Here is a 10,823-nt window from a genome sequence, read left to right as displayed (position 1 = left end):
CATTGAAGAATGAGTCCAGCACCAGAAGCTGCGTTTGTTGGGACACGTGTTGCGTATGCCGAACCATAGTCTGTCGAAGAGAGTGCCGTTTCCCATGCCCAGTTCAGAGTGGCGTAAACAGAGAGGTGGCCAACCCTTGACTTGGCAGACGAGTATGAAGGAGATTACGAAATACTTGGGTGCTGTCGGTGCTACTTGCCTTCCAGGATGGAAACCGAGTGATTCTCACTGTGCCTGGTTGGAGACATACAAGATATGACTGCCAACCGATGTCAGTGGCGTTCTTGTTGTCAGTTTCTATCCAGATCGCCCGAGTGAGTGTCTGGAGGTATATACACCTCGGAATGATTGTGTTAAGCTAGCACTGAGCCCATTCCCCGTCCACATTTACTCTTTTCTTTACAATAAGGCTTTCAAATAAATCATGGTTGTACGGCAATGAAGCATTGGTGTTGAACACTAATGTCATGCTGTCGATGATGATGATGATGGGGCACAGTTGAGCTGAAACGCTCAAATGCGCCAAACTGAAGTGATTAGGACGCAGGTTGGAAGTTTCCTCTAGGTACACCATGTAAGTAGGTGCTGCCAACAACGAGGTGGGTGTGCTGATACACTATTTGAACTTTTATAAGCCAATTAGTTGGCTCCTGTGTATTTCTGGTCAGTGCAGCGAGTGCACTTTTCTTTTAACACAAAACCTGTGTTCGGTCAATATACTCAAACCGCAGTTCAGAGCATGTGAAAACATTAGTTTTTTATGGTGACGTAGAAGGCGTACCCACCAAAATGCTGAGCACGTTTCCTTTTCTTTTTGTAGATGGTCCTGGAACTCGAACCTGAGCACTGTCAACAAAAACTGATTTTGTGCTCATATTTGTTTTCCTGGCTTTTTGAATCTTCCTAAACCGAATGATGGGTTTTAACCTAAACATGAAGAAAGTGGGATAAACGGACCTCTGATTTCCTACAGGCCATGCTTTGTCAAGCTCGACATTATCTCAGGCTAAGTAATCACTGTTCTTCACTATATCTGTGCATTTGTGTTAGTCCATCGGGGACGGTCACCATTTCACCACACTGCTAATATGGTCACGAGCCACGTGACCGAGATTGTTCCACGCAGAATGTAACGCAGTTTGGCCACACCTTGACCACACAAGGTATGCGATATGGCACTCACCTTGAACTGTGACGTTTTGAGGCGCTGTATGCGCCTGGTGGGCACCCATCGTTTTAATCCCCTCTGTCCTGTTTATGGCTTGCAGTGGCTGTTAAGCGTTTAGGAACTCTTTCAAACTGTGCTTCCATTGTGTACTGTTTTTTACGTCCAAGAAACAGCCGCGTCTACTGTTACAACTGTTCCCCACAGACCAACGAATTGCTACTCTCTGTTATTATTGATCGGACGTCCATATTTATGCTGTAACTGAACAGATTTGTTTTAAAACCAGACCCGTGATTTCCTTCAGAACCATCTACTGTCTGTTACAATCCTGTAGTCTGCGTCAATATTGATGTCTCGAAAGTCCAAAGTCCCAAGTGCAGATTTCCCTGCCGACTTTCCTCCTGACTTCTTGTCTAGACCTGTGGAATTCATCATGGCTCCCGGCCCCGGATGCTAGACAGACTTTTGGAGTAGGATTTTTGCTCAAATACCAGGTTACTGCCTAACTTGGCAAAAGGAAGCCTAAATCTTGAAGACTGTGTTTCGACCGAGGTACGCAGAGTTACATCATTCAAATAAGCTTGGTAGACTTGGTGATCTCAGACCAGAGTTGGATTACGATTCTTATAAGATCATAACACTACCCCTATAGTCAGTAAATCTTGACGCCGATTCTGGGACTTCAAAAGGGGAAAAAACCATGATATCCCATTTCAATGGCTCACCGTCTAACTACTCATGGTTCTTAGCTGCTATTCAGCAATGCTTTATAGTGTGAGGAGAGTTGGAAACTATCCGTTGATATTTGGTTCTGATTTCACCCCTATGGTTATTCCGTACAAGGAGATTAGAGAATAAGTTAGCAGAGAAAAGGAGATTCAACCGTGGAAAATTTGATGTGGATATTAATGACCGTAGGTCTCAGATGCTCAGGTTTTATCGTGTTGTCGGGTGATCATTGTCTGAAGTCGGATATTGTCGCATTCACTGTCTTCATGCGCTACTTTGAAAAGATTACGATTATCTGAGTGAAAATGATTTCACCATGAAGCTGAACTGTGGACTTTCAGATCGGCAAAAGTGCAAGAGCTCTCAATATAGCTGAGAGGCACACACTCGTTTTCTGGACTTTTACCCAAATACTTTGTGTGAGAAAACACCCATAGTATGCACTCTATCAGTCGTGGATGTTAGCAATCCGAGCTTTGCGATCATGTCGTGTCTATTAAGGACCGCTGTCTGTTCAAAACAGAATGACTGTCAAAGTCCGTGACCAAACTGTAGTCCTCACTGACCAAAAAGGAATAAATCACAGAATGAACAGGGGATATGGTTTTGTCTAAGGTTAGAGGGCGTCGAGCTCTTGTCGCCCAGTAAGATCGCTTGAAGTGAAAATTCATCGTAAACGTAGTCAATAAAACTCCGAGGGTGAAATAACAAACCCCATGTTTGAAGTTATGAGTGAAAGAGTGGCAACCTCGCCACCTGAAAACACCTGTCAGGTGATCGGCAATGCTAACTTCTTACAATCGCTCACCTCTAGATTTGAGGGAAACAGTAAAATAGTGCGCTTTTCCCTGACCATGAATCTGTGTCGTAGCAGGCCCCCTCTGACTTCCTCAGGGTTGTTTCATCGTCCAATCAAAATGAAAGGCCCGCAACACTCATCAGTGCACCCAGGTATCACTTCGCAGACCATGGTCTGTGTCGTAGCAGGCCCCCTCTGACTTCCTCAGGGTTGTTTCATCGTCCAATCAAAATGAAAGGCCCGCAACACTCATCAGTGCACCCAGGTATCACTTCGACCTAAATGGCATTGGCAGAACTATGTTGTGGAATATGTCGCATGGTATTCCTGGTTTACATTACTAAAGGTGATGAAGGAACATGTCTGCGATGACGTTGTGGCTTTTTACATTCGTATAAAATTGACTGACTCTTATCTTACCCGAACAAGATGGAATCAAACACACACACATAGAGCCATCTCATCCGACTCGTGTGGAGATTGCAGATTATCATAAACGATGAATTCAGCTGGGATTATGTTAAAACCGAATTATTGTGTTGTTGAGTGCAGTTCGTGAAGTTGTCATAGAAAGCAGATTACTCAAGTAGCACCAAAAAGGTGGAAAGAAATAACGTTTTTCAATCTAGGGCGCATTGTTTAAAGTGCTAATGAGGTCGCATAATTCTTTCGTTTCTTTCCTTTCCTTAAAAGTCTCAAAAGACAGTGCTGCTTGTCAAGAGACTACGAAACACTGTTAATTAAGCTTCCTTTCCAATTAGAAGTTAATCACAATGCTAGTTAGCCACTGGTAGTCGAGCGGTGTTCAAACTACTAGCCGAGAGGTCGGAACACTATGTAGTTTCGTGGAATGCGCAATCCTGGTAATTCCAAAAAAGGTGAAACAGCCGTACAGTCTTGCCCTGTAGACCAACTCCACATTCAGGAGGAGATCTCAGTTAGAAATTCCACTTAAATGACCCGAATGCTGCCCGACGCTTGTGTTGAACAAAGCATGCACGATGCTCACGGTTCTCGATGGTCACGAGTACAGTGTTCTGGATCTTCGTTGGCACTTTTCTCCTCTTAAGATGACGAACACAACAGTTTATTTCAACTCGATGAGGAACAGTACCAAAACTTCTTTACCTCTGTCGGGCAGTAAAACTTTTTGTCTTCAGCGGTGGCAGGAAAGGTAAAAAATGCATTACAATGAAACTTGCCTAGTGAAAATCTTTGCTTGCTAATTTCTTGACACTTGAAAGTCGGGAAATTAGGCGACACTTTTATTCGGCGGTTGGCAAAACCTCACCAAAGAACCCTATCCTCTTGTTGAGAAGCGATGCAACAAACCAATACGGTAATCTTATTCGTATCAATAGAATAGCTTTTGTACAACGATTATTTTCAGTCCGGATCTATATGACTATGAAACAGTGAGTAACTGAATACGATCCAAAGATGAAGTTAATTGGGATAGATGAATTTCACCTAGCTTTACCGACCCTGTGAAAGTTTGTTCTCAAAGGCAGAATGCCAAATCTGGGTGTGAATATAGGTTATCTCTTGTATTTTAACTGTGCCAGATCTCTTCATGGAATTATCCACCCATTCGTTACTCCTGTCTCTTACGATCGCTTCTCAATGAGGCTTCTACGGATTTTACCACATCACTCGCAAAATTTGTCTCAATACGAGGGGTTGTCTATCGTTGAATGCTGAATAAATCCGGTGATTTCCCCTTGCCGATCACGAGACGCAGTTTCAAAATATGAGAGATCGATATTAACAAATCACATGAAGAGTTCACTCTGATAAATTTCCTCGAGAAAGGATTGGAGGCACGATCAAAATTTTGCTGTTATTCCCCCCCCCCAGGCGATTTCATGCGACAGCCAACGGGATATGATTGGGCGCGAAACCCTTCAACCTGCACGTCAAGAAGGTCCTTGGAAATGCGAAGCCCTATTGGATCACGGCCAGTATCTGCACGTTTCTACCGACTGTATGATGCCAATTCAGCTGAATTATCTAGCCGTCTCTTACACAAGTCCCGTTTACTAACTCACAGTAGTTGTTCAATGCATAATGACTGTACCAAGTGCCATAACGTGATGAATCGACGAGCGCCAACTTCACTTTCTACTGATGCAGGGCATAGATGTAGGGGTGTGGCACTGAAGTTAACGGAAAACACTAATGCAGGAGGCAATATTCATCAGCGTACATGGAGGCCGTCATCCTCGGAAGAGCAGTTTTACGCCCCCGTTGTCGCTCATTCTGTCGCTAAGAGAGAGATGGCACGACTTCAAGGAAAATATGGCATCCATTCAAGTGTCAGGAGAGTTAGTTCATCGGCCCACAAATCACCTCACAAAGTGGCAAATGACACCCCTTCCAAGTCTCGCCGAAAACTGAGCGAATTTAATCGGTTTAGTACAAAACACACGAATTCAGAACGACTTCCTGTATTTCTAAAATTGAAAAACTCAAAATCCTTGGAGAACGTCAGTTCGGAAACTGGAGATTATTCAGTTGAATATCCGGTGAATGTAATTTGGGAGTTCGAACAGAACAACGCCAAACCAGAGGATATTATTAAGCTTATACCAAAAACGGCAGAGAAAATTCTAAATAATATCAGAAATTCGGTAAAGAAACGAAAGGAACGAAGGAAGGCGTCGGTCAGTGCTAGTAGTCCAACTTCATCGACACAAGCAGCCTCGACTACGACGGAAGTGGATGAAATAGAGCCTTCGAACGTCGAGTCTGATTCGCATGCTAAAACGGCAGATTGCTGGGGCTCTTTGAAGGAACAGGTCAGTCGCCATACTTCACCCATAAAAGATAAAATGAAAATGCCACGCTTTCAAGCAATAAAAGATAAGTTGGAGAACCTGAAACCTCGGCGAGTACCTGGTCATCAATCAGAAAAGGTTACAAAACCTCGAACACAAAAAACGTCACCCGAGACAGGTGGAGGGAAAATATCTACAGATAAGCGGCTGCTGTTTCGAAAACCTTCTTTCCTGAAACAATCTATCGGGCACCCAGAAAAACCATCAACACCGTTAACTAACTTGCCGCAAAGCCAAGAAGACAAGACTCGTATGGACAAGACAAGACTGGATCAAAAAGCCTCAAGTCGGGATCGAAATAGAAAACATCCTCCCCGTGATGACACGGCGATTGTTGACAAAGCAAAAGCGCGACAAAAAGACAAACCCGAAGATGTGGATAGTGATGTGGATCCATTCTACGAGGGCTTTTTGGACGACTTGAATGCTGAATTCCTTTTGAGAGGACCGCAGAAAGATACGGATCTCCTCATGAAACAGTTGCGACTAAATGCACTAAAACTAGTTGAACTTGAACAAGAGTATCGAGCTGGAAAACTACAACCCGTAGGACAAGAAAGAAAAAAGGGCAAGAAAAAGAAAAAGAAGAAGACTTCAGCCAGTCCCATGTCAGCTTCACCTCAAGAATTAATTCGTGATGAGCTGCTTGCCACTCAGAACAAGCCGGTCGAAATGGAAACGCCAAAGGAAATAGACACGTCAGTTTTGAATCACGAGGAAGGCGGTGTTGTACAAGACTTGTTAGATCACGGAGTTTTGTCACCTAGTGAAGTAGTTGAAGCGGCACACGAGGTTCAAGAACTAACTGAAACACTGGCACTACCTATAGCTGAGACAGGTTTTCCAGACCTAACTTCGGACTTCCCTAAACCTTCCAAAAAGTTCGAGGAAGCAGACGCCATGCCTTCTACGTCTTTCGAGCTTGATGGTGTCCAAGCGGAAAATGCGGACATCGCAACTAAGCAGAAGGAACCAGTGCAGTCAGATGCGAAGCCAGAAATGAGCACTCGGATTAGTGAACAGATCTCAGCAATTGAGAATGAACGACCAGTGGATGTGAACGCCGATCGAACAGCACATTCACTAATCGATAAGCCTGAGGATGCGAACATGTCTACGGAATCTTCACATACTGGAAGTGATGCCATAAATGCAGCTTCAGAAGCTGCAACAAAAGATGACCTGGATAGATATGTCCCAACAAGCACCCCTCTTTTTCGTCTTGCAAGTGATATCTTAGACAGCACAAAAAGCACATTTACTCAGAAGATCAAACCGGCTATCCCAGATTCACCTGTCAGAGGTGGCCAAGATATCTCAGCGGATGCGGTTCAAGACTCGAAAACAGGATTCGTCCCCGTTAAAGCAACATCAGATTCCTTACAAACCGCTGCACCTAGTGACCTTTATCAAGGCTTCACTCTAAGAAATTCATTACTGGAAATACTATGTTCCAAGAGACAAATGTCAACCTGGAACCTTCCACAAAAGCTCACAGCTATCGAGGCTTGCAGAAATGTACTAGGAAGGTATCGCAGCAGTGTTCAGAAAATCAGGCACATTTCAGCAATGTCTCCGGAACGCATTCACGCCGGTCTGATACGATGCTCCAATTCAACCTACACTAGTTTGCTAAGTCCATCATCGTCAAAGTTGAGAAGTGCGTCTGAGTTTCCTCCCCGAGCACGCCGAGCAAATCTCCGTATGAATAAACAGTTGCATCAACTTGATAACGTGCATGATCCGCGTACAAGTATATTGCCGGAGCCGCGTCTATCACGGACCACACCGATATTTAAATATCCAGAACCTTTTAGGTTTGCGCCTCAAGAGCAGACGGCTGAACAGTTAGTCAGCTCTAGTGATCCGAAATATCAGGCACTCTCGTTGCACGAAAAATCCGCAGGTGATCTAATAAAAGCACCCAATACACCAAAGAAGTTGACTGAAAATTGTTTGCACTTTGAGATTAGATCTCCCTCATCGGTGGTGACCAAATCAAGTGAAGAGGTCAAAGGAGCGAAGATAGTCATGCCAGTGGGAATAGGTCAGATAAATTTAGATAACCACCTCCCTCATGGTCCCGCAATCCACATCCGCTGTACACGTCCGGAACCATCTACCAAGAAGAAAGCAGGAGCTACGATGGATCAATCAACTATTAGAAGCAAAACTGTTCAGCCGCAAGAATCAGATCTGGTTGTTTGGCAAGAAGCTCCGCAATTAGGCCATATTCCAGGTGAAGAACACAGGTCGGTTTTCTCTCCATCACATGGTTCAACCCTGCATGACGCTTCTATGTTTTCCCCCAAATCGTGTAAGGAGTATCGCTCGGCCTCTGCCAAGCTGATAAAAGAGCTGGAAAGACTAGAATTGCGCTCACAGTCACATCCTCACTCAGCCGATCTGCTGAAAAGGAAACACAGAAGAAACTGCCACAGGCTGATCTCCGTTACTTGGAACAACGGTTGGCAGAATAATACTAGCTCATCACCTGTGACACTGAATCCTCCGGACGATGTCAATTCAAGGGCCCTTACTGAAAGCGCCAATCCCGGAATGACCGAAACTTCAGTTCAACTCGGACAGGCGGATCAAATTTCGGTCGAAACGGCAGGGGTGGCAGGTCCTTTGGACAGAAGTGATGACATTACGTTTAGCATATGCATCACTGAAAGATCCGAAAGTTCGTCATCCTACTGTTCGGACGAGATTGAAAAATTCGTAGAGGAGAATCAGCATTTGTTAGCGCTACACGATTGTGAAGAGAGAAAGCCTTGTTGCTGTCACACTGAAATTCTCTGTTGCTGTTCGGATGATTCTGATTCGCAAAGCAGCGAACAGTCCCCTTGTTGGTGTGAGGCAGAAGAGCAGAGACGTTGCTGCTGTAGGACTACGCAAGCTGGTCGTCGGGCGTGTTCATCCACTTCACCACGAGAACCTAATCCCTTTAGATTGTATCACCTAGCCACCAATCTGAAGAACATATCAACTCAGCTGGTTTATCGACAACTCAAAACACTGTTACTTAGGCGGGTGTTACTCAAACGTGCGTTGACCGAGAGAATTATGGAAGACCTTTGCCGCATACGACGCCTTGATCTATGAATTTTTCGGTAACTCTGACGGCTGTGCGGTTTCGTCCTTGTCATAAGGATCTCTCATGTTTGGAACGAACAAATTTAAAATCTGCATTAGTATTTTATATTGATTTAGATCCATCCTTTCATGGTTGAGTTTTATGAGTTAGAACTTCCAAACACAAGCAGAAGAATTTTAGTTGTTTTATTGACATTTTACGCATCATTGTTTATGCCTGTCTCATCTTGATTGGCTTTTGCAATTTAGTAAATGCACCGCATAACAAACGTTTCCTCTTGAGACTGACATAACAGGTCTGTGGGTTGCTGTTTAATTTCTCCATATCATCATCATCATCGTCATCATCGTCACGTCAACTATCCGCTGTAAGAACTGCGTACTTGTGCAGTGGTTGTAGCTGCCACACTTCCACCAATGATTTGGGAAGATGGGGTAGGTAGCTGCGCGTTGGAGACAAGAGCTGATAAATTCGGGCGTGAATACAGGTCTGTTAGCGGACATTTAATTGGGGGAGTCGAGGGTTGAAAAGAGAGCTGTATAGTGAAGGCAGTCACTTAGATGCACGAGCGCCGTAGTGTGCGCAATTGGGCTGCCTGGCAATTTCTCTAATCATTGATATGCCCCGTCACTACCAACGGATACATGGTCGTATGAATGGGTTTTATCGAGGCTTTACAAGGATAACAGGTATGTCAGGGGGAGGTTGGTTTGCCAAAAAAAGTTTGGAACCCTGCATGACGCTTCTATGTTTTCCCCCAAATCGTGTAAGGAGTATCGCTCGGCCTCTGCCAAGCTGATAAAAGAGCTGGAAAGACTAGAATTGCGCTCACAGTCACATCCTCACTCAGCCGATCTGCTGAAAAGGAAACACAGAAGAAACTGCCACAGGCTGATCTCCGTTACTTGGAACAACGGTTGGCAGAATAATACTAGCTCATCACCTGTGACACTGAATCCTCCGGACGATGTCAATTCAAGGGCCCTTACTGAAAGCGCCAATCCCGGAATGACCGAAACTTCAGTTCAACTCGGACAGGCGGATCAAATTTCGGTCGAAACGGCAGGGGTGGCAGGTCCTTTGGACAGAAGTGATGACATTACGTTTAGCATATGCATCACTGAAAGATCCGAAAGTTCGTCATCCTACTGTTCGGACGAGATTGAAAAATTCGTAGAGGAGAATCAGCATTTGTTAGCGCTACACGATTGTGAAGAGAGAAAGCCTTGTTGCTGTCACACTGAAATTCTCTGTTGCTGTTCGGATGATTCTGATTCGCAAAGCAGCGAACAGTCCCCTTGTTGGTGTGAGGCAGAAGAGCAGAGACGTTGCTGCTGTAGGACTACGCAAGCTGGTCGTCGGGCGTGTTCATCCACTTCACCACGAGAACCTAATCCCTTTAGATTGTATCACCTAGCCACCAATCTGAAGAACATATCAACTCAGCTGGTTTATCGACAACTCAAAACACTGTTACTTAGGCGGGTGTTACTCAAACGTGCGTTGACCGAGAGAATTATGGAAGACCTTTGCCGCATACGACGCCTTGATCTATGAATTTTTCGGTAACTCTGACGGCTGTGCGGTTTCGTCCTTGTCATAAGGATCTCTCATGTTTGGAACGAACAAATTTAAAATCTGCATTAGTATTTTATATTGATTTAGATCCATCCTTTCATGGTTGAGTTTTATGAGTTAGAACTTCCAAACACAAGCAGAAGAATTTTAGTTGTTTTATTGACATTTTACGCATCATTGTTTATGCCTGTCTCATCTTGATTGGCTTTTGCAATTTAGTAAATGCACCGCATAACAAACGTTTCCTCTTGAGACTGACATAACAGGTCTGTGGGTTGCTGTTTAATTTCTCCATATCATCATCATCATCGTCATCATCGTCACCATCACTATCCGCTGTAAGAACTGCGTACTTGTGCAGTGGTTGTAGCTGCCACACTTCCACCAATGATTTGGGAAGATGGGGTAGGTAGCTGCGCGTTGGAGACAAGAGCTGATAAATTCGGGCGTGAATACAGGTCTGTTAGCGGACATTTAATTGGGGGAGTCGAGGGTTGAAAAGAGAGCTGTATAGTGAAGGCAGTCACTTAGATGCACGAGCGCCGTAGTGTGCGCAATTGGGCTGCCTGGCAATTTCTCTAATCATTGATATGCCCCGTCACTACCAACGGA

The 10,823-nt window shown here is 44.5% G+C and overlaps 2 protein-coding genes across 2 annotated transcripts; both read left to right on the top strand.

Annotated features, from left to right (window-relative positions):
• Positions 1-4,630: 4,630 nt before the first annotated feature.
• T265_02765 (hypothetical protein) lies at positions 4,631-8,641 on the top strand (the record flags this gene model as incomplete). The annotated part of the gene is made up of 1 exon (XM_009167080.1): positions 4,631-8,641. One exon carries the CDS (start codon positions 4,631-4,633, stop codon positions 8,639-8,641), a length of 4,011 nt encoding a protein of 1,336 aa, XP_009165344.1.
• Positions 8,642-9,380: 739 nt separating this feature from the next.
• On the top strand, positions 9,381-10,190 carry T265_02764 (hypothetical protein; the record flags this gene model as incomplete). The annotated part of the gene is made up of 1 exon (XM_009167079.1): positions 9,381-10,190. The coding sequence occupies one exon, from the start codon at positions 9,381-9,383 to the stop codon at positions 10,188-10,190; it is 810 nt and encodes a 269-aa protein (XP_009165343.1).
• Between the last annotated feature and the right edge of the window lie 633 nt (positions 10,191-10,823).

The sequence above is a fragment of the Opisthorchis viverrini genome (assembly GCF_000715545.1).
Source record: "Opisthorchis viverrini unplaced genomic scaffold opera_v5_35, whole genome shotgun sequence".
Lineage (NCBI taxonomy): Eukaryota > Metazoa > Platyhelminthes > Trematoda > Opisthorchiida > Opisthorchiidae > Opisthorchis > Opisthorchis viverrini.
Note: the sequence above shows the minus strand (reverse complement) of the source record. Positions and strands in the feature narration are given on the sequence as shown.